Raw genomic sequence first — 24,802 nt, forward strand, 5'->3', positions numbered from 1 at the left:
TGTATGTGTGTACGCCTAATCTGCCGGTGTTTTCATAGCACTCGAGTGGATAGCTGGTAATCTCACAGGGCTGGGCCTGAGTGAGATTTAATCCTTGCAGCTAGCCACCATCTCCTTTTCTCTCAGGCCTTATCCATCTATTTTCTTTCTTGTAAAGATGGTTTTCTTCTTTTTCCTCCAAATAGTTTACCTTTTACTTTTCCTAAGTGTTATATCCATGATGATATTCTGTTCTTATTCTGCACTGATCTGAATTCCCATTAATGGTCTGTTTTCTTCATATATTAGAGTGGTTTTCTCTGAATATTTGTATTGTCAACATGTCAAATGTAAGAAATAGCTTCTTTTCTCTGGTTTAGATCTAGTTTATTTGGGGATTTTTGTGGAAGGACAAAAATCTAAGGTTGTCTAAGGAAGTAATGTGAAGACAGACCCTTGGACTAAGACATTTAAGTGTTGCATTTTTGGCAGGTTTTTGGGTGTTGGGGGCTACATGCCAAACTATTTATAACTTAATCAAATCAGTTACTGATATGTTTATTGAGAATTTAAAATATTAATTTATTGTCATTGCATAAAGAACAACTAGCATAAGAGAGTTTATGAGTGCCTTACCAATGAGGTAGTTGTTAATAATGATGCGACAGCAGGGTGACAGCAAAATTTTAAAAACATATCAGCAATAAACTGCGATCGCTGACAATTTCTGTGACATCTCAGAGATCACATGGGCCTTTGATGACATAACCGTCCTATCAATTATAGCTAACCCCCAAGTGTAATGTGGCCTGGAGTTTCAAAGCCCCAGTAACAGTTATAAGAATGAATGAATGAATGAATGAATGAATGAATGAGGTGCATCATCAAAGCCAGCAAAACGCACGCACGCACGCACACACTATGCTAGTTACCATGGTGACCATATGACTATAATGATGTCCAGCAATGAGGGTAACCAGGTATAGAAGAAAACAGTATGCACACATGCGCGCACACTAACACGCAAACAGGCGCATGCACAGTATAAAAATAACCGGCACTCCCACTCACTCACCCGCGTGTACTTCTGAATAAAGCAACTCAACAACAAAAAAAAAGCAGAATCTTTTTGCACTCAAGTGTGGTGTAAAGATATATCAGTGTTCATGCGTGGGGGAATGTATGCATGGATGGGTAGGTGGGGTAAGAGGGTGACTGAATACAAGCCAGGTGGGGGTGGGGCTGGTGGGGACGTCAGCATCGCTGTCTTGATTGGAACCTCTTGCTGTGAGATGCTGACATGCTGTCTGAACTCACCAGGTGTGCCGGCACACGCTCCCTGCTCGGTTTGCTGCTTTGTGTGTGTCTGTGTGTGTGTGGATGCATGTGCGTGCGTGATTATATTCAGGGACTCTGTGACAGATAATCCTTTGCATTTATCCACATATGCATTTTCCTCATTGACTAACCCATGAGCCAAGCTACAGGCAGTATATTTGTGCATTAGTCTGACAGGCCAGCCAGACTCTCCCTCTCTCTCTAACACACGAATGCACGCACACGGTGACAGCATTATACGTACACAGCCCACCAACAATGCCATCTGTGTGGGCAACCCTTATGTGACATTTCTGACAGTTAGGGAGGCTTGAGATGACAGCACTCGTGCATGCACAAGACATATACACCAACACATGCAGAATTCCTCCTCCTCTCTGCTTTACAACTTATACAAAAAGACTCAGGGTCACTGATCGAAGCGCAACATTGGCAGTTAGAGGAAAGAAAGCTTTAAGAGGAGGCCAAGGGAGTAGGCAGGTGGTGTTTGTACCTATTGAGCACACAACATTATGTGCAACCAGGCCTTTCTATTTCAGTATTAGGCAGAGCTACAGAATACAGACATTTAAAAAGGATTTGGGGAGATAATAATACTGATGGAAGGGAAGAAATTCATTTACAGCCTCATCGATTGTGTGCAAAGACTAGGATTAGGAATTAAAGATAGGAGAGAGGCGAGTAAGGAAAAAAAACTGAGGGTTGCTCACTTTGGACTTTAGATTTAAAGTCAGAGGAAAGAAATAATAAGGTTATAAGAATAAAGATACTTAGAGAAGGAGGCTGCTATGAGGGGATGAAGATACTATAGGTGAGAAAGTGGAGAGGGAGTGATGGAGGGAAGGGGTCATTCTTGAACTCCATTTCATTAACTTCACAGCGATAAGCGAGGATATAGTAGAGACCTAGGCTAGAGAGGGAGACATGTTAACCGATGATCCCATTAGGCTGAAAAGGGGTAATACAGAGAGATGGAGGAGGAGAGGAACAGCAGGGTGACGCTGAGAGCTGCAGAGAAAATGGTGAGGGAGTTTGAGGACAGGAAGGAGGAATTGGAAAGGCAGGGTAAAAAAAAAAAAAAAAAGGAGAAGCGGATGGAAATGAGGGAGGGGGTGGAGAGAGCGAGGAAGAAGTTGATGGAAAAAAACCAAAGCAAGTGGTGCAGGAAAAAGCACCTTTGAAAATGGTTGATAAAACCCATTAAAAAGACTTCAGCTCTTAGTTCAGTCTCACCAGTGTGCTGGGCTGAGAATGTGGATCCAACTCAGATATTACCGCAAGCTTGGGGAATATGGGAAACCCCTATTAAGGCAAAGCGGCCAATGGTTTTAATATGATGGGGATCATTTGCAATGTTTGGTTGGAAACATGTGAGCACTGAGGCATTCTGAAGCTATTACATGTCCAAATAAAATAATCATAGACTAATGTGGCGTGGCTTAATTAACTTGTTTTGCTAACTGGCTGAACCAATATAAATGTAGGCCATTATTTGTATTATTATAATTGGGCTAATCACTCATCCAGATTATTAACATTCAAAGAACTTTTGAAGTTAAATATTGTCTTGTCATCAGCTTCTGCTTTGCCATTGTGGATGTTGGGTTGTGCCACAATGGATAATGTGGGTTACAAGATTTAATATGCCAAATGGACTGCAATGTGATAAAGGCTTATATATTATATGATAAATTGACGAAATCAAACAGGGTTGTTTCAGATTACAGGGTGAACAGCTAATAGAGGCTTTAAACTTTCCCTGCAATACACTCCACAGCTAAATGAGGTAATATATCACTGAATAATTTGCCAAATATTTAACTGCTTGAATAACTAGATGTTAGAAAGAATAAGGGCTAGCCTTGGTAGAGTGCTTTACAATGCTACCAATTCTACTTCTGCTGAATGTAATTTCTAAAGAGAAAAGTTTAAGGTTATGATGTGGCATTGTGTAAAAAATAATAAAGTGAAAGAAGAAAAAAAAAACATCAATTTACTCATCACGCTGACTATGAAGAGTAAAACTGGGTCTCCTCAGCAGTAATAAGGTTAGCCATGTCCCATGGGGACAGCATATTGAGGAGAAGAATCTGATGAAGGTTAAGCCCCAACGACCCCCACTTTAATCACTGTCATTAGCACCACAGGCAACTCCACTCTGACCCCATCACCTCAGGGCCTCAGAGATTAATCACATACAAGCTATCACTGTTATATCTATGCATATGCTTGCTCACAGAGTAACGATGCGGTGTATGCGTATTCATACATGATGAACACTCCCTGCATGCGATTTGGTGTTGCAGAAATGAAATTTTACACATGCGTCCACATAAACAGAAATGGGTAAAATCCACTTAAAACTAAATAGCAGCTGTGTTTGACATGAGGTTCTAGCCATTAAACCAAGACGACACCCACAGGGAGACCACTAATCACTCTGTGCTTATATAACACCAACTAGATGGAGGACCCTCATCCCCAATCTCCACCAACCATGCTTAGCCTCTCCATAAGACTTCAGAGACTGCCTTGTGTGTGAGGGGCATGTAAAGGCAAGATCAACATCAGGCTGAGAGCCTGTGTGAACCCGAATAGGCCTGATGCGAGTGCTGGGAATCGGTTAATGAATCGCTCCGTAGTCTGGACACATAACTTCGGGCCCCGGGAGAGGGCCTCGGTGAGCTCTCTGTACTCATCTCTCACCTCCATGCCCTCATACATGGGACTTCTCATACGTGACATAAAAACTGCTGCAGTATAATTCACAGGGAACAAGAGCACTTCATTAAAGCGATCTTCAAATGGGGCAAGGGCAGCAGAGAGGGTCTACTCCTAAAGTCAAACAAGACAAAGGGGGGTAAATTAACTACTTCTTTTAGACGAGTGAGAAAATTAAGTACATGACGAATGAAGAGGTTTTTCTTAAAGATCAACATTCTTCTCACGACGCTGGTCTGACGTACAGTCTACAGTACATGTTTTAGAGAGGGAGCAGCGAGGTGTCCATGTGCAGCTCAGCCTGTTTATAGCGCGCTTAGAGCACAGAAAATGTGACTTTTAATTAAAAGGCCAGGCTGATTTAGTGTTGTACTCCGTTAGAGACAGCGATAGAAAGAGAGGGAGAGTGTGATCGGGGATGAAGTGTAAGAAGAGAGGAGACGCAGACTAAAGCAAACACACACCCAGCCAACAGGCACATCTCTCGCTCAGGTTTAATGAGCCTGATCTAGCCTGGACCCCTTCATCGGCTGCTACGATAAACTCTGGAATAACAAATCATTACACAGGCTCGAATTATGTCCGCATGCAGGTGCGTGGAAATGTATTCACGAGTCTGTCAGTCTCTCGTTTCGCTGTATCCGTCAGTGCCGATACACAGAAACACACATACAATGAGCACCTCCAGGTAAAGGTTAGAATATTTCATAAAGTCTCATTACGGAGTGAATATAAGAGGCTGAGGTATAATGACACTGGTGAAGACAGAGTAATAAATTCAGGTCCCTTGCAAGGCTAATCAGCTCAAGTTGTACAGACACAGTCACAAGCTTAAGGGCATCAGAAACGTGAGTGAACAACATCAAGTAATAATGCAGTGCAGTTCTCACTTCTGTTTTATGCTGACAAACATATGAAATGCCACGCATTACAAAATCTCAGATACATAAAAAAAAAACTTTAATGAGAGACAATAAAATGTGAGAAGAGGCCACATTAAAATTACACGCACACACTTTAGTCTTATATCATTGTCCAATTACTATTAGTGTCTTCCCTTGTGGTTTGTTACATGAAGTATGAGGATACATTCAGCTCAGATCAGTCTTTACAAGCAATTACCAGCACTGGCCCATAAAGCCAACACAGGGTATGCGTCTTTCATTAGATGCACTGTGATAGCCTCGGTTCACATCAAATTAACCCATTTACGCACACACATGAATGGCTGTGTGTGTGCGATTTACTATTTTTAATGTTACAAATGGGGTCTTTGGTGTGTTACAGTGAGAAAGATGTGGAAACTGAGCTGGAAAAGAAGGGGAGGTGGTAATCTTATAAGAGTTAATGCATTATGCAAGGTTAATCATATATACATAGATCAAATTTCATTGTATATTAAGCCACGGCCACTATAGTGTGCAAAAATGAAAGCCTGATGTAATGTATGAGAATTTTTACATTCTTGCTTGCTTGTGTGGGTTAAAATTTATGTGCATATTATGTGCAGATTGGCAGGTATATACTGCAAGGGGAGTATATGTAAAGATTTAATTGAATTCCTTCTGCTACTATGCAGGCCCACAGCACTCTGGCTTATCCAGCCCTGAATTGCAGCCAGTGAGATCTAATCATGCTGCATGAAATGAGCCCTACCTGAGCAGAATGGCAGTGCGAGGTCTGAAGGCTGCAGGGGAATACCTCCATTAGGCACAAAGCGAGGAAACGAGGGAGCAGGAAGAGGAAGGGTCAGAAAGGGAGACTGTTGCAAGACATGTACGGACAGAGTGTAATGGACACAGAAATACAAGAGAACAGGAATGAATTCTGAGGTTACAGGTGAAATGAATTTGGAGATTACAAGTGTAAGAAGGATAAGTTCAGCTTTATTATTTATCCGTTGAAATCCTCGGTAGTAATTTAAAATATTTTAAATGAAAGCTTCACCAAAGCCTTTCCTTCAGTGGTTTGGTCCAAGTACTGTCATTTAAATGTTTCCCAAAAGCGATATTATATAAACTCAAGGTAAACTTGTACTGTCTGCACCACAGCAGACGGGTTGAAAGAGTATCATATACGGACAGTAACTGTCATAATGATTATAATAATGTACCCATGAGTCATGCGGTGCCACACACCAACCTGCATATGCCGTCAGCTTTTCTACAACACGCAGCAGAGTCTACAGAGCCAAATGGACACGAACACACTGTTGACTCACAATCGTGCTCTCATTCCACACCCTGTAATGCATCAAAACAGCACCGAGGATAGAAAACACAGCTGACCAATCAAAATAACTTATTTGGGCTTGGCCACAATCGTACCCCTGGCATGTGAAATTACACATGAAGAGTGTGTGTCTGTGTTGCTATGGCTACTGACTCATCACATCATAGCAGTGAGAAGATACATGTGCAATTTACAAATATACCGACTGTATGAAACACTTTCCAACGCGTCTTCACTGACAGTTAAGTTCTTGTGAGGTGAAACGGAGGACGGGAGTGAAGAGTAAAGGAACAAGCCTCCTAAATATCCTACGGGCATGAAGAAGTGTGTGTACATGTTTGTGTGTCTTCAGGCTCTGTACCAAGAGCAATCCTTCCTGCTGTGGATGCATTTCCACCACTGATGCCGTAGAAGCTCTGCTGCAGCCACTCCTGTATAACTAAAAGAAAAAAAAAATCCACCACAGTATTGCTACACAGCACATTCCAGTCTCTGTGTGTGTGCTCGTGTTTGTGCACCATGTGCAACTGTGCATCAACGTGGTTGGTGTGCATGCTGGATTTGAATGATAATAGAGGCACTGACCCTGAGAGACGCTTTACTGCTGTGACTCTTTTTCTCACTCAGAAACTCTCTCCTTTGGCAAGGCTGTACCCCCCTTCCTCTCTGCCTCTCTCATGTTCACCCCTGTCCCATGAGTTACAGCCCTCAGATGCTGTTATGTATCGACAGAGAGCTTGTGAAATGGGAACACGCAGTGCACACTAAAGCTCCAGCAGTCAGACCAGTCTACACACTCTCACATACACACACAGTGGCATAACACACAGCAACAGCCACCGCAGAAGTAAGCTGCTCTTAGCAATGAATAAACAAAGCCAACCTAGCTGGGATCGAAAGATGAAACAACCAATGACTTCATCGCTTTTTTATTTTAACAATTACCCCACAAACTGTCTAATTTGTAAAAAGAGTGTGAAAAGGGAAGTGAGACGTAAGGTAAGAAAGCAAAATTGCAAAACTTTAAAAAAAAGATAAAGATCTGACACCAACAAAAGTCGGGCTCCTTTGAGGATATTTTTTCATCAGTATTGAATAGATTCTATAGGGCTTCTATTTACTTCGTCTGACTCAGACTTTAAGCCTGTTGAAAGAAAAATAGAGCTATTCATTTTCAACTGCAACATAAATGTGAGTTTTAGAGTTAATAATCTAATTATATGAGAATTAATTTAATATTTCCAGTCAGTTCATATGAGAACATTAACAAAGGAACAAGCAGTGCAGTGGTAATGATGCATAATAAATAGCACCTAATCTTTAGTCTAATGCTGTCCCCTATTAATTGGTGTTAAATAATAATAATAATAATAATACAGGGAGAAAGCTAAATTCTGGTTGGTGCAATGTCCAAATAGGAAAGCTTTCTGGTGGTATTAAAAGATTTATGCTGAAATACTTTTGAGGAAAGTAGCACTGGATGAACCAACAATTTAGGCCAAAAGAGGGAAAAAACACATTCAAAACACACATTAACTACAGTAGTAAAGTACTGACATTTAGCTGTCACTGAACTGTTATTTCACAGCATAGCTACTGTAATCTACATTTCCAGCTGAACACCAGAAGCCACAACAAACAACAATCAAAGCCTACACACAAAATAACTGAAATAAACACCCCTATACTTCTAAAGTAGTAATTTAACCAAATCTTTGAGCAAACCAAAGCAAAGATTGTGCAAAAATATGAAGCAGATTGTTTTTTGTTTTTTTTACCTAAAATGTATGAGAATAATACAGTTTCTGAATTTTCCCAATAATTAGTTACACTGTACTAGACTCACTGTCATCTCAGATCAGTTTTCATCCTAATTTGTAGTCATGACAGAGGATGTGACCTGGCAGCAGGCTCAAAGCGCTGACCCCGTCTCTGATCGAGTGGCAACACAAAAGAAACTGTTTGTTTTGGCCGAACAACTGTGGTACACCTGTGATCCAGGCCCATTATCAAACCAAACCTGTCCTCTTCCCTCTCTCGATAAATAACAGTCACCTTCATCTTTCACGCTGGGATAAAATGAGTTGAGCTCGCAAACATTGTGATAAGTCTCTTAAGTCCGGCCAAGTGTTAGAAGTCAGTGTCAAAGAGACAAGAAGGCAGTGCAGGTTCCCGGTTTGTGACCAGTCATGCTCATCTAACCTAATCTTATTGAGGCCTGTCTACTTCACTTCACATGCTGAGCCACGTCTCAGGTGTTTCGTGGATGACATTGTGCTCCATATCCTAAAGAGCTGACAACAGAGCGCGTGGCAGTGGAAACTCTGAATGCATCACAATTACCCTGCCCCTGCCATCTGGGATGCGCTTCACTCAGTAAATGAGCGCACATTTTCATTCATGTATTTTTTTTTCTTGGAATGCAGTCCAAAGGGAATTGCCAGCAGGTCTGCAAAAGCAAAGGCACCAGTTCGTGCAATTTAATAGTCATTCATTCAGTGTATTCATACTGGAAATTCAATTATACTTCAATAAGCAAAACTTTCCAGGCTAGCTGACTTTCTTAATGGCAAAGCACCCCAGGTGAATTAGCCAGCTTGGCTAAAAAGAATCCTAAAATGACAAACACGACTCTTTCATTTATCTTCACACTTGATTTCCAATGTATTCATTTAGTACACAAAAGCTTTTAGTATGCATCTGCTGATATTTGTTAGTTAGTTAAAAAGAAACAGGAAGATTCACAAAATTAAATATACCACTTAAAGCTTGCCGCAGTATAAGCATTTTAAATAATGCTACTTAACATTTGGAATCTTATAAAATTTCATTTTAAAAAAATATCTTTAAATTCACATCCTGAATTAACGTGATGTGTGTGTTTTTTAAAATGCTGCAAAAGTCAAGGTCAGTGGCCCACTCCCCTACTTTTTAATGGATAAGGTACAGCGCGACAGACAGCATTGGAGGGGGGATGAGCGCAGAGATTCCCCCCTGATCTGAGGACAGCGTGCCAAGGCTAACTGAGCTGACAGCAACTAAAGCCGAGGCTCCCCACATGTGCTAATCTCCCAGATTTAAATGGGAACACAGCACACAGCGCAGAGCACAGAGCAGGGCAAGCCGGTCTGATCCATGACCGTATGTCTGAGCACACGCGCGAGCACACGGCCAACACACACATGCAGCATTTCTTCAAAACAGTCGTTCACAGACTCTTTTCCAGAGGCATGTAGCAGCGAGGCAGGGAAACAGAAACAAAGACAAGCTTGCGAAAAGCAGCGGAGGACTTTGCAGCATGACTGTTACGATGCTAACTTCAGATTGCAGCCACTTACAGAGCTAGAAAGCGAGAGGAATGAGAGCAATAGAGACAGCATGAGAGACAGTAAGAGGAGAGAGTTAGAGAGAGAGTATTCCCTTTATTTCTTCATGAGGGAAGACTGGGAACCAGCAAGAAGCAGGGAAACCATGACAACCAGACAGCCAACCTTGGCAACCAACCCGGTGTTCTCACAGTCAGAGCCAGACAGGCAGCTCAGCAAGGGTTAATCTGAACTGGGAGAGGAGAGAGAGAGCGCGAAAGAAAGAGAGGCTGGCTGATTAAGACAACTGCTGTGCGCACAGACGTTTAATACATTATAGTGTCTCCTAAATGCTCCAAGTTAACACAGAACAAAAGATGTGGCAGCTGACTTGACTGACTGAAAAGCTGACTGGCAGCATCAAACATTCACAGAGACTGCGGCTGGTAGAAGGATGTTTAAAAGCCGAACAAGAGGCATGTTTTACTGAACAGTGACTTTGTTTGAACAGTGCAAACAAAATCAAGTATAAATGTAACAGTTTTTGCACCGTGAAAAGAAAAATGGTACGTTTCTGCTCGCATTCTCAGTGCTGCGTTGCAAAACTAGCAGTGTGAAATTTTAAATAGTGCGAGACGATAACACATTACACGAAACACAGAAGCTGAGCAGAAGTGGGGACCTCAGTGATGGAGAGAAAGATATGGACAGAGTGAACAGATATTGTTTGCGTGGGTGTGTATGTGGCCCGCTGTAACTCAGGGAAAACAGACCGTAGCATCACGTCGCCCTAACCTGATTCTCCATGCTATGTAATGTAACAGAGATGTAGTGACAGCACATGCACTGAGTTAGGTTGAAAACCAAATAGGATGTGATGGGGCCTGTCCAAAAAATACACACAATAAATAAACACCCTCATTCATGATCAGCCACAGAGACTATTCCAGCACTCCCGCTCTTTATTCACTGTCCTCCCATTTAAAGACTGAACCCTTTCCTGGCCTGGAGGTCAGCAATAGAGAGATGAAAATCAGGGAGGAGGGGAGAATAATGAAGAGAATGATCGATACTTTGCCTTAATTAATAACCTCCACTTCAGTCAGAACATTCACCACAGCTTCATGCTCTCTCGGTTCAAGGTTCCTCCTTCCCTTTGCCCCCCCTGCACCAGTTCTCCACCTCTTTCCTCGTCATTAATCTCTGAAAATCGTTGGCTACATACATTCCTCCCAATCGATGCAATTCCACTGAGGTCTTGTCTGATTTACCACATGGCTGAATCCCTGTATGAATCTTGACTGGCCATGGGGAAGAGGGACAGAGAGGGAACGAGATGGAGCGAGGGAGATGAGAAGAGAGGGACATTAAATGACAGAGACCATCATCATTATATAACGTCAGCCAACGATGCAGACTGTGAAAAGACTACATTCTTGGTTTGAGTTACTTAAAGAACCCATAAAAATGACCAGAACATTGAAGCAACAGCCTAAATACACATTAAATATATATTTTTATCCAAAATATAACAACCTAGGCGAGACACGCACACATCTCCCATTATTTCAGATACATTTCAATACAGAGAGAGCAGGGCTTCAGCTTTAGCTAGACAGCCAAACGGCTGAGACCGAGGAAGCTTGCCTTCCTGCTCTACAGCTCTGATCCAGCATCCTAACATGAGGTGCTATCCAGCTGGGAGCAACAGAGTACAGCTTTTGGGTCAGGGCTTCTCTGACCTGAATCTTTGAACAGGCCCCTTGAAACATGGGCCTATCATCGCAGCCTTTCATTTATTTCCCCTCACTCACCAATTTTAGGTCAAACCTGGCAACTTTTTCTGGGTAATCTTGTGAACACGGGGGAGTAAGAGAGTTGTGTTTGAGCTTTTTGTGTTTCTTTTTTTTTTTTTTTTTTTTTTAAATGGCAAGGAGGCTATAGATCACCTGTAGTACGATCACCTGTTCGATTCACAAGACGCACACGTGTAAGCACCCAAATGCATTTCACTTTTGTGGATTTGCCAAGTGGCTTTTCATTGGCAGCATTGAACGAACATGTCCTAGTCACTTGTCATCATCAGGAATATCATGTGTTGTGAAACAGTATGGATCTATTTCACCTGACAGGAAATCTTTGGGAGTGGCCGATGAACTAAATCACCGGCTTACTAGCTATCAATCAATGCCGAATTAACGGTTGTGCATCACCATTGCACCAGGCTCCAAGAACAATCTGGGTAATGTATACATGGATGGATTTTCCTCCATCGTTCATACACAAAGATGCACAAACACAACCCAATACTGCAAATAGTGAAATCGGCAGTTGGAGTTAGAAACCAGCCGGCCCTTTGCCGACTCTAAAACAGCGAGACCAGCTAGATGCTGGCTCCAATGCCTGGTAGGCACAGGAAACCCAAAACAAGAACTCTCCAGCATATAGATAAAAGCAGAGAGACCTAAAGAGAGAAAGAGAACGCAAGACACAACATCACGCAGAGCTTTTTATCAGCTGAGCAGTCAATATGAAAGTCACTGAAGCACAAATGATTTCACTCTCTAAACGTCAACCAAAGGAATCAAGGAGCCTACACATCAACCTCCATCGCTTAGCCTGTCAATATCCAAGTCTAGCATGAAAAAACAAAAAACAAAACTGGGATTTACGCTGGATTAGCATGCAGTGTTTTCCAGACAATAGGCCTCTATTTCACTAATCAACAGCCTTCAGGAACAAAGTAAAGGCAAAGCAAGGCAGTGTTTTCCAAAGCATTAAGGAACAGAGCGGTGATTCAGCCTGTGTTAAGTCAGTGCACTGGCAAAAACACAAATTAAACATATTCAGCTTTGTCAAACAAAGCTACACGATTTTGAAATGCAAGAAGGCTGTGACTGCAAATCCCAGCGTGATGGAGACATTCAAGTTCTACATTTTAATAAGGGTTTTAATAAGTGCTACCTCAGTCTCTAGGCCATCGTGACACAGATTAGAGCCTCGTGAAGCTAATATAGGATATAATACAGCCTAACAGTGCATGGAGTTCAACTTAGTGTTTGACAGAAAGTAAAGCTGAATGGGAATTCTGAGAGAGTAAATGCACACATATACCAAATACAAATCCAGAATCCACAATGCAAATGTTCCACCTTCTGCATCTATTGTATGTTTCTTGCCCTCATCCTGTCATCCCATGGCTACCAGAGCTGTTCATAGGATGTTTTAGGGAAGAAATCTAGTGAAAGTTGTGAAACACAGCTTCTCAGATCCTCCATAGATGCTAAAATGAGACCAGTTCGGCCCTGTAGCTAACTGCAAAGACACCACCGTGTTAGCCAAAACTTTTAGCCATTAAGAGCACGTTTTGTGTTGGGGTAAACAACACACATGTAAATAAAGGCTGAGAAAGTCCAACTGAGAAGTAGCTTCAGTCAAGTTTATATCATGCATAATGATACAATCATTAGCCATGTGTCCATGTTGTTCATGCTAATTAGCCACGTGGAGGTGTTCAGGATGTTAATCCGGTGAGCACTGTGGTGTTTAAATATTCTTCATGTAAAGCGTGAACTAGAGTTGCATCAGGATAACAGGGTTTGTCTGTCTGTCATGATCAAATCATCGTGAAATCAAAACAAATTATGAGTTTTTCCTTAGTCTTCCCACCACCTTCCAGAATGAACTAAATCTTGGATTTTAGGCTCATTGACTACATAGAACCGTAGACAGTGCACTGGGCAGGTTGGGCCAAAACCTGGATTCCATACTTTTGATGCTTCAGCCCCGATAAGAACACTCAATATTTCAAGACTGCTTCAGGCCCCATCTTACACCTGACAAAGAAATCGTCATATGGTCTACAAGTACTGAGTAAACACGCTTGCTCTTCTGTGACAAGGGAATATATAGAATATGCATCCCACTATTTGTACTGCATCACTGCAAAAGAGTATATGTGACTTGTTGTATGCAAGCTGCACAGTAACATGAAGGTGGAGTTTGAAAGCCAGAGTGGGACAGGAGTTAGAATGCTACCTTTGGGCCACGTGAACGTGTGAGTAAGAGCTGACGGGGCTTTGGCTGTGTAGAGGATTAGATCAGAAAGCCAACCAGAATTACTGAGGTGGCCATGTGTGTGTGTTTATGTGTATATGTCAGGACAGGGCCTAATCACTTAATGAACATGGAAAAGCACAACTCCTCTGAGCAGGATCGCCAGATCTACCAGAGGGCTTCCGCTTTCTCCCCTCCAATAATACCAGCAAACCATAGCCTGGGAAAGCTCACAGAGGACTTTGCTCATTGGACAGTCTCAGCTGTCACTTGCGGTTAAGACCAGCCCATTGGGTGCACTCAGTTGCCAGGCCAACCCTTTCCGTGGGGCCTGAGAAAAAGATCTGACAGATTAACAAATGGTAAATGGGAGAATGGGATATTAGGCAGTGTCATTAATCTGAATAGGTTTGGCGTGGACTAGCACCACAGATGCCAATAACCAAATGAATTTTCTAACAGAGAACATGGACAAACACATAACGCTGGGCCTGGTTATTTCAGTGCATATGAGCCCCGAGATGTAATTGAAAAACCAGAGCAAAAGCATTCAAACTAAATGACTGTTATTCAATTAGAAAAACCTGTCTGACTGAAAAATGTTTTAAAAAGTAAAAACCTTTTGATAAATTCAGCCCAAGTAAGTTTGATAAAAGTTATACCTTGCAAGCTGACCTGTAACTTGCATACTCCATACTAGACTTCAGAGGAGAGTACGAAACGTTCATCGAAATCTGCCCCAGCATTCACATGAATACACACTGTGCCATAGATTACAGAGACAACATATGATTAAATATCCAGCCATGGAACCAGCTCTGCACCATCATAAACACACATTAGGGACTCCTGAGAGCCTTTTAAAAGTGAGTGAGGGGTTCCTGTAAACACAAATGATAAAATAGATAGGTGTCAGGAGGATGTGAATACTGCGTGTATTATTAGGTTGTTTTAAAAATCAACTGCTGCATAAACTTTAACTACGACTAATAGATCATATGGAAATCATTATGCATCGCACTGTGCTGGTTAACTAACTTTTATTGAATCCACCTGTGGGCGTCATGGTGCGAAACATGACTCGTTCAAATATCTTCTACAGTTAAAGAGGGATTATGAAGACGTGCTCCCTCCCCCCTCAGACCCACTAATGAACAGTGAGCGCTGGTCAGGTGACTAAGTGGTCATTTTAAGAAAGCATACTGTCTGAGAGCGCGCACAAACATTTGCACATACACACAGGGTTGCTCAGCATGACCAGCTGGACGGGCTAGGGGAACTAACGCCTATTGTAGCCATTTTAGACAACAGATGGGAAGAAAAATCTACAGAGAGATAGTGAAAGAGCAGAAGAAAAAGTCCCACTGCCTCTCTCATTCTAAGTGCTGCTGAGCTTACAGAGCATGCTGCATCACTCCTGCTATTTCTGCCTACACAGGGCTGTGCCTGCCTCTCCTTTCACATGGCTCCACTGGCTGCATGTACTTGATGGCAGAGGATTCTCACCGTTCAACAGGGGGACGTACTGGACAGTGATGTGCTACTGGCTTGTGGGCTACTCATCACCTAGCGTGAAATATTATGGAATCGAGACCTGCTGATTGGAGAGAGCATGTGCCATGCAACTTTAGAAACTGCAGTGTCATTGCTGTCTAGGCTCAGATAAAGCATGTGACTCTTATAGGAAGCCCAGTCGCATCTCCTGGCTGGGGGTGTATGAATATACATCAGCGTGGCTCTTATTTCCCAGCTCTGTGAACAGCTCATCTGTCAAGGTGGGACATGTTACTCCGTAACGGAGGAAACCCACGTATTGCAACCAGAGCCTATAGGAGAAACGCCTGCCTCCCCCATGCGTGCCTGCGGACTAAGAATAGATCAATGTATCAGGCAAATCGGGATTAACGGGCGTTGTGCTCCAATCACAGAGCACACACACGCACACACATACAAACAGGGGAGCCAAAACACAAAAAGTTCATTTTCATTGCCCATCACACTGTCATCATTTCTGCTGCTGAACGGCTTCCACGCTGCTGCTCCTTAATTCACACACACACAGTCCAACGCCAACGCACAGCCAATAAAACAATGTAAAGCAACATCCTGTGTGAACAATGATTATGTCAGACCGCTGGCGAAACAACCCTCCAAATTCCCCACAAGGCTGGGCAGGTGTTTGTAACTAAGCGGTTAGTTATTTATCACCTGCAGACACCCAGCCGGCCAAATTTCAACTCGCTGCGGAGCGCTCCGAAAATAAATTGTGCAATTAGAGAGGATGCCGCGAGCAAGCTGTCCCAACTAACCTGTCTGTCCTTTTCCGAGCGTCTTCTCCAAACGGTAAGGTCCCACGTAATTGGCGTGTTGGGCACCGCTGTTGTCTTTACCGGATGATGACATGTCGAATCTGTGTGAAAATTAGACACTTTATAATAAAGCGCAGACAATTAAAGAGTCCTGGCAGGAGGTCCAAGCCGCCGTTGTCTTTCTTTTAACTCCACAGCCTCTCGTCTTCCTCTCGCTCTCTGACTCTTTTCCCTACCTCACTCGCTGTTAGAGGAGGTGAGGCTCTCTTTTCTGTCCTCTTTTCTCCTATCGCTGCAGACGAGCCGCAAGTGCCTTGAATATCATTGTGGGTGAAAGCTGCGCTGCCGCTGTGCGTCTGTGGGAGGTGCTGCCGAGTACTCGTGGATGATTGACAGTCGATACAACCAACCAGAGCACCGGATCCCCTCCTCTGCCGCCCCGTTTCTTGTTGCTGGAGGATTTTTGCTTTTTCTAGAAGAGCTGCAGGTTGTGATCTTAAAGAGTTTAATCCCGAATGAACAGTTCATTAAAAGCAAGGTAAGTGCCTAATAGCATGTAAAGCATAAGCCGCAAAATTTAAATGCCCCCGTGAATGTGCCCATCAACTGAAGTCTTTTTAAAAAATAAGAAATATAATGTAAATCTTCAACTTAAGCCCAAGATTTACATCTACTGTTAAGGAGCTTCTCTGATCAAGTTCATTTGAAATTCTTCAAATATTTGTATGTTTACTCTCTGTCGTGCAATAAAAACCCTTTATCCATGATTATTCAAATATGTCTCACTTTCATTCAAATACTCCACTCAAGTATGCAAATATGCTGAAAAGAAAAGCTTAAAAAACTGATTTCAAGTTTTCTCCTTACAGGTCACAAAAGGTCACTTGCACCCGCACATCTTAAATTCAGATTTATGGTAAGCACCGAGAAGCTTTTCACCTTAGGCAGATGAATGAGATCATTTTTGCTATCTACAAAAGGAAGCTGAAATATCCAAGTGAAATAAAAATTAGCGAAAGAATTGTACCCTGTTGTGTTTTATGGTTTCTCACAGGCAAACCCGTGCAAGCAGTACACCGGTGTTATATTAAAGCTAGACATAAATTCATTTGGGGTCATTCAAACACAAATTTATTTATGAATTTGCACCATGTGAGCATAATGTGGGGGAAAAAATCCATAAAACAAGATTTTAGGGCTGACTTATGAGGTTCAAATTCCCTAATGACACTGAAATTAATCAAAATAACAAAAGCAGTTGTGACTCTGGTTCTTGCAGGGTCTGAAGTCCTGAGACTGTTACACATTTGCCTTTCCCAGTCTTGTCGACAATAAAGACTGAACGAAAATGAAATGCCAAAGCTACACCGCAGTTAGTCCAAACGGCATCTCTCATGAGAAAGCGTTACAGCGCTGATAAATATTTATACTGACTTTATTAACTGAGGACCTATTAATGCAGCTAAAACCACAATGTAGGAGTTTCTTGTCTCTACCTCCCCTTCTTCCCTTTCTTTCAGTGTCCTTTCTCTCCTTTTATGCTCCTCTGTCTCTCGCAAGCGCGCATACACGCCACGCAACACACACCCACACAGCGAGTCGAGTGTGTGCAGCAGTGGGAGAGTGTGTTGGCCCTGTGATTCATTTCACACCCCACTGGTCTGAGACCTGTGACTGTGGCTCTGGCCTCTGTCTGTTCCTCACACCCTGAGAGAGTACAGGTGTCAGGGGACACATGCAGGAGAAACACACGCACATATATTCATGCACATGCACACGCACAAACACAACCGTGACCTCTAGTTACTTTTTTTCCTTTTCCTTTTTTTTTTTTTGAACAAAACAAGGTTGAGGAGGCTGCTGAAATATTTAAGCAGCAAGAATTGCATCAACACCACACTGGAGGTTACTTCAAAGATGAGGATATTCCAGAAAGATTCACAGGCTTTCCTCTGAATATGCTCAATAATGCAGACTCTACTGAATCATGGTCACTGCATTTCAATTATTGACTCAATAAGAAATTAAACTGTTACGCTGCTGCATCTTTGTGCATGTTTGCATGAATTTGACCATAAAACAGACCTTTTATGCTGTATTTTTATATCCTCTTACAAGATGGATGCTTGTATTAAACATAGGCAAAATTTCAAACAGTGAGGTCAGCAGATTTGCAAGTAACTCTCTGAGTAAAAAGCTCAGGCCTCGGACTGCTGCAACCACTCAGTTTCAGTTAGTTTTTTCTTAGTTTTGCATTATGTCAGTTGTAGGTTACATCCTTAACATGGTCACGTTAGGTACACAGCTCAGGCACACAGCTCAGGAACCCCTCCGCTGCTGTTCAGACTCTCTGGAAGGACCAGCCGGTCAGAGAAAAGTTGACTTAAATGGAGGGGTAAGGTTGCAACCGCACCGAAACCCAGTGCAAGACAAACAAGCATTATTTTAAACTGTAAATCATGCAAAGCTACTTTAGTAGAGTGATAGTCAAAACATGGAATGGGAAATGAGCAGAACAGTCCTCTTTAATCTTTTCTCAGATTACTTAAAAAAAAACAACTTTAGAAGCAGGTACAAGCCAAATAAGGAAATAATATTTTTCATGTTATCAATTCCACATATAGGAGAAAAAAAAGTTTTGCAACTGGCAAATTATTCCTCCTCACTTTCAATTCATGAGGCCAAGTTTACAGTCTGCACATGCCCCAGTTTAGTGCCTTTGAGGTCTATGTTGAGAATGTGTGCTGTATCCCCTGATGCCCTTCAACGCACTGGGAGCTAGGTTTGTGTGAGGAGGTGTGACCCAGAGTGTCACCCACGTGACCGCGCGGCACCAGGTGGACAGGGTATGTGATGTCAGCGCCAGGTGGGCTCCGTTTCAATAATGCATCATGCCCAGCACTGGCAGGCGCAACACTTTGAAGTGTTCCAGAAACATCTGTAGCCTGAGTTTTTAATCACCTTGCCTGTACCTCCCTGCTTCCTATCAATCCATCTCCACTCCTTCACAGCCCACACCCCCACGCCCACCCCCTTTCTCTGCACACAAATTAACGAGGAGCCTTCTTAGTTCGTGTGCGAATCTGTTTATGTGCATTATTTACATGCGTTAACACACACAGAGCCACCAAGCTGCAAAATCCAATCAGAAGGATAAACAAAATTCAGAAAGAGCTTCTTGTCTTCTGGATGTTTGCTGAATATTCAGTGGAGCAAGAATTATCAAAGAGTTGTGTTAGATAACACAAATTTACCAACGGCCAAAAAGCAATCGGCTGCAATTGGAGCCTCCAACACTCCACAGCATGAGCATACTAATAGTGTGTTGCCAAACAAAGAAACAATTCTGAAATTAAGATATAAAAATGCCTAAGAAAGGTGTAAGATCTCTTTAACAGAAATGATCAGGTTTGATGTTTGATACATCTCTCTCTCTCTCTCTCTGTCTGCTTTGCAGAAATGTGATGAAATGTGCCAGAGAGTAAAACACAGAGGGAGGGAGAGAGATGGATATAGAGAGAGAGAGGTTTACTAAAAAGTGCAACATATTTGATGTGCGGCAAGAGTCCAATAACCTCTGGACGTGACAGGAAGCCCAGACTGCATAATTACTTCACCATACTACCATGTAATGAATAGCTTTATAGGAGAGTCTGACCAAATCAAGAGGGGGCCATAAACACATTAACTCATACCGAATGTGTGCACATAGGAAATCCCTCGCCAACACACAAATTCACTCTCTTGTTGTAGTGTAGCGTTTCCAGCCAGAAACAACTGCCACACAAGCACAAACACATATGTGTGAACTTGCAGCCCTTCAGGGTTGTACAAACTGGTTATTGCCAGCTAGCTGCATGTCAGAAGCTGTTGGTTGCTACTGGACTGGCCAGCATAGAGTGCTTGATTAATTAGAGTGTCATCCACATACAGAGACTATTAGCGATCATCTGCAAACATTACAAAACTGGGGAGAAGAGAGATTAATGAAAGGGCAGTGAAGGTGAACCAAAAACCAAGCACCCAAGGGGAAATAATACAGAATACTCTCTCCACGTCTCAAGCAGATCTCCACCCAAGGACTTCTATAGTGAGGTTTTCATTTCCACACCTTACGTGCAGGTTTGTGGGCATATACGTGCTTTTGTCTGCTCAGGTTCACACAAAAAAAGGTGAATAAAAGGACAAAAGTTAACAGAAGCAGGGTAACTATATACTCAAGAAAGGCTGATAGCTTTGAGAATAACACAAAAAGGCTGGTTACATGTTCACAGCAGGATCACATGTACATATCTGGGGATAAAATATCATAATTATCAAGAGGCTAGAGGAGATTTGTCCACATCTCAGAGGGTGTAAGATGACTTTAAAATGTGGGACACATGAGCCATATATATATATATATATATATATATATATATATATATATATATATATATATATATATATATATATATATATATATATATATATATATGCAAATGACTGGTATCACACACATTGATTGAAAAACACACCCATACACAATCACACACAGACATATGCTCCTCCATCCAGCATGTTCATGTACCATGATCAGTGGTCAGCTGGTGTTCATTTCAAATGTCACCACAGTATGTTAGTTGTACACTGACATGCCCGGGAGTGGAGCCGTGGAGGGAATATTCTCCACAGGGAATAAGCCTCTCTGTTTCACTGTCACACCTCTGCAGTTCCACTGCCCCCTGCTGGTTAAAAATAATAATAATAATTTACATTCTACCACTAGCAGCACCTCTTTAACATCCATCTTCACAATGTTCTAATAATAGGATAAGGAAATGCTGATCGCCCCGTTTTAGTTATGACAATAGACACATTTATACAATTTTTTAAACATTTCCAGACAAAATCTTGGCAGAATAAGTGACGCTCTGTCTCAGATTTTCTCGGCTCTCACACAGTCTCACACATCTCATCTTTCTTCACTGACATCATGAAATCACAACCACACTCATCTGACCCAGTTTGCTTCTGTTTCTCCTCTGTGGTGCTGCAGCCTTTAAGCCCTCAACACTTCAGTTAACAGAGAAATATGCTAGAATTAAGGTGTGCTGCTCTTTCCTATTGTGACTCATGAGAGAGATGATTACATTTTCAATATCAAACAGAAAAGAAACCTTCAATCAAGCCCTATTTTTTTCTTCAATTTTAGAATTAAATACAAAATTTAAGCGGGGGCTGCGACCAATGGTGTTATCTATGAAGGCATGGAGAAATACCTCAGTTTTAAGCACACAACTGCATGCAGCTAGCTACTTGTGCCTTTACAAACATGCTCAGACACAAAGCAGGCATTTCCTCTTTAATCATAGCTTTTTGCCATTACGAAGAATGTAATTGCAGTATTAGAAGCAAACTGTTAGTAATCATGTAGAGGGTTTGGCTGTGCCGTTGGATAATTAGGTTGGCTGTGTGCGCCTCGCTAATCACAGGGACATTTAATGGAAGCGTGGGGTGAAGGACTAAAACAACTACATCTAACCGTAATAAACTTACTGATCATTGATTTAGCGTGCACAAACCCTCTTCCACACTGTCAGTTTGAGTTTAAAGTACAAACACATATAAGTACAGGAATGTTTTCTTCAGCAATTAAGATATTGGAAGCAATGGTTACAAGTTGACACTGTTTCTCCACAGTTTTCAGTGCCTGTGTTGGAGATGTTAGAGTGTCCGTATGAAGTGCAGATAGTTACTTAAAAGCATTTTTCTTTACTCTTTTTCTGCTTAACCCTTTAGAAAGTCCTCTTACATGCTGTTTCACCTTTTTATAAAGTTCTTATCAGAAAAAGGAAAACAGACACTTTTAAATTCTTGAACATGTGCCAATATTATTTAGTCTGGACTTAAAGCAGCTGCATGTGGAGCTGGCAACACGGGTGACCTTTCTCTGTTAGCTGAGTAACCTTGAAAATGACTCACACACACATACTGAAGCAAGCTTCACTCTCTAGCCAATTTGAAATCTGCTTCTGGCAATGTCATTCTCGCTAGCCTTGTGAACCTGGCTACGTGTGCCAGTTACATGATCTAATGGTCTTACTTAAAATAAAAACAAACTTTAACCTCATGTATCATGTACATTGAATACAGCCTCATTATTCATCACTCCCTAAGCCTGACTACTGATCTTTTCACAGTCAACTTGATTGCTCTCAATACGACACAATTTTGTGTCCTATTCTTGTGGTACATCGAAGAGAGTGGAGCATTAAACGTGACGTGTCTCCTCCAAACAAATTTTAGGAGGAGACATTTAAGGAATCGTCTTATGTTAACATGTTACCTGTCGTAGAATTATTGAAAGAATAATATAGGCAAAAACTTACAGAGAGATGAGGCTTTTTTGTACCTCTTTTTCCAACAGTGGCAGATCGCTGCGCTGGCAGTGGTGATACAATGTAATCCCTACGAACATCACATATTCATGTATTTGGACCAAGGCAAATACAGTAAGACCAAAAGTTTATGTAATTTTGTTTCTGTGCACCACCACAGTGGATTTTAAACATGTGATTGGAGTGAAGCCTTTTAGCTTTAACTCAAGAGGTTTGGAAAATATACTGTATTAACTGTTTAAGAATTAGAGGCATTTTCATACATATTCCCTTATTTTCCGAGGCTCAAAACACTGAACACTTTGGCCAAGCAAGGCTGGTCCCCTTATTATTCAATGACATGTTAAGAATACAAAAGACCTGGAGTTGATTGAACTTGAATTTAGTAGATTTTCACTTGCACTCTCCATATTCCAAAAGACAATGTTGCAAGTGGAGAAGGCATCATTAGACTTAAATAATAAAATAAAGCAAATTTAAATATATCTTTGGGTATGAAAAATCAACAACAGTGCATTCTCAAAAAGGGGAAAGCTCTAGCCAGTTCAACACAAAAATGTCTGAAAGATCATGGTGGACAACTGAAGTGGAAGGCTGGTCCTTGTTTATACTCAAGAACATGAACACCAGATTAGATTTTGCCAGAAAACATCTAAAAGACTGTGCACAGCTCTGAAAAACAACCAAGATTAACTCTTACCAGAATAATGGAAATAGAAAAATATGGAGAAGGAGAGAAACAATTCATAATCCAAAGCATAGCACATCATCTGTCAAACATTGTTGAGGCAATGTTACGGCAGGGCCAGTGGAACTGGGTCACTAGTGTTTATTGATGATGTGACTGCTGCTGGAGGAAGTAGGGGGAATTCTGAAGTGTACAGAGCTATATTCTCTGCTCAGATTCAGCCTAATGTAGCAAAACTGATCACATGGCATTTCACAGGGCAAATGGCTAATGACCCAACAAATACTGCAAAAACAACCCAAGACTTTATCGAGGCAAAGAAATTGGATAATCTTCAAGGGCCAAGTCAGTCACCTGATCTCACCCAATAGAGCATGTTTTTCCATTACTGAAGACAAAAACGAAGGCAGAGACCCACAAACAAGCAGCCAATAAAGGAAACTAAGATACAGGTCTAGCAGAGCAGGCAGGGAGGAAATGCAGGTGATGGTGGTCCATGCCTTCTACAGTAATACTTACAGTATATTTAACATTATATTAGTTTGTCTAATTACTTTGGAACCTCAGAAAATCTGGATTAATGAAATACTTTAGTGAAATCCCTTGAATTTAAGATGAAAAACGTGCACTTTAAGCACATCTTGAATGGTTGACTCTAAAAATAATAGTCAGCTTATCCAAAACTAGCAAGCTCTCTATAAACATGTCCAATACTAAGTAGTATTACAAAGAAAGTAATAGGAATTGTCACGTGTATAACCACTTCTACCACCATCTTCTGCCGCTATGATAAAAAGGGCAGAGAAGTTAATCTGAAAATGACAGCTAGAACGTACAGTACATGTTCATGTGAAGAAGTGTTCAGAGGAACATGAACAGGGCCATGCTTCAAAGAATGTACAGTAGGCGCGTGTGTCTCAGTGGAGGTGTGACAGTATAATGTCCTGTTGAACAACACCTTCCTGGGCAAGGTCACATGACCTCTTTGTGGCAGCACCAGTAAAAGTGATTAGAAGAGCTAAGCTTCTCCTGCACCCCAATAAATCTTTCTCTAGCTTTCACTGCTTTTAATTGCCTGCAGGTCAAGCTGCAGAGTTCAAGTGGCCCACGCTTCTACAGAGAGCAGTAAAACCCTACTAATCATCCAATAAACAGAGGTGCCATTATATCAAATACTCAATGGCTTCTTGGTGTCTGCTATTGTGCTACTTAGCAGAACCCAGTGAGAATTTGTAGATGTGCCATTTAAATGTTTGTGCTTCAGTAAACACTCTTTTTTTTCTATTATTTTTTGTTACTGTAGGTACTCCATCACAACATCACAAACATTGAGGTACCCCATTTGCAGTTAGCATAACTAGTTTAAATTACCAGAGGGTAAATCAGTGCATTAATCACCAGTCAAAGCTAAGCTGCTTAGCCTCAATGCTTTGTTCTACACTTATGCCATTACCAAGTAATTGTTTCTTAGTTTTCACTGGATTTATATGTCAATAACATAAAATTGCCTGCATAATATCTGAAAGACTATCATTGTTTTACTAATACAAAAACACAAAAACATACTGTTGCTACTTCAGGAAGACTGCTAAACATGCAGCACCTTTGATAGTAACTGTGCATACAGTAACATTTAGTACGCCTTCAAATACATGGCTTTGGATCATAGATTATACGTATGACACAAGCAACTATAGCTTCAAAGTCACACTACTGTAAGTTGCCGCTTCCTTTGTCTTTGTGGGAGGCTGTGGCTGAGAGGCTGAGAGGCTGTGGAATGGAGGTGGGCTGCAG

General features: G+C 41.7%; 1 protein-coding gene across 12 annotated transcripts in view; it reads right to left on the minus strand.

Annotated features, from left to right (window-relative positions):
* Positions 1-16,323, minus strand: part of brsk2a (BR serine/threonine kinase 2a) — a 173,990-nt gene extending 157,667 nt beyond the window's left edge. For 5 of the 12 annotated variants that reach the window (XM_076885613.1, XM_004563382.5, XM_004563379.5 and 2 more), the window contains exon 1: positions 15,941-16,282. In XM_076885613.1, the coding sequence (XP_076741728.1) occupies positions 15,941-16,034 (94 nt within the window). In that variant the 5' untranslated portion in view covers positions 16,035-16,282. Of the gene's footprint in view, positions 1-15,940 lie in introns of all 12 variants that reach the window. The other 7 variants (XM_004563386.5, XM_076885614.1, XM_012922505.4 and 4 more) reach the window with 5 other exon arrangements.
* Between the last annotated feature and the right edge of the window lie 8,479 nt (positions 16,324-24,802).

Source organism: Maylandia zebra, linkage group LG7 (genome assembly GCF_041146795.1).
Source record: "Maylandia zebra isolate NMK-2024a linkage group LG7, Mzebra_GT3a, whole genome shotgun sequence".
Lineage (NCBI taxonomy): Eukaryota > Metazoa > Chordata > Actinopteri > Cichliformes > Cichlidae > Maylandia > Maylandia zebra.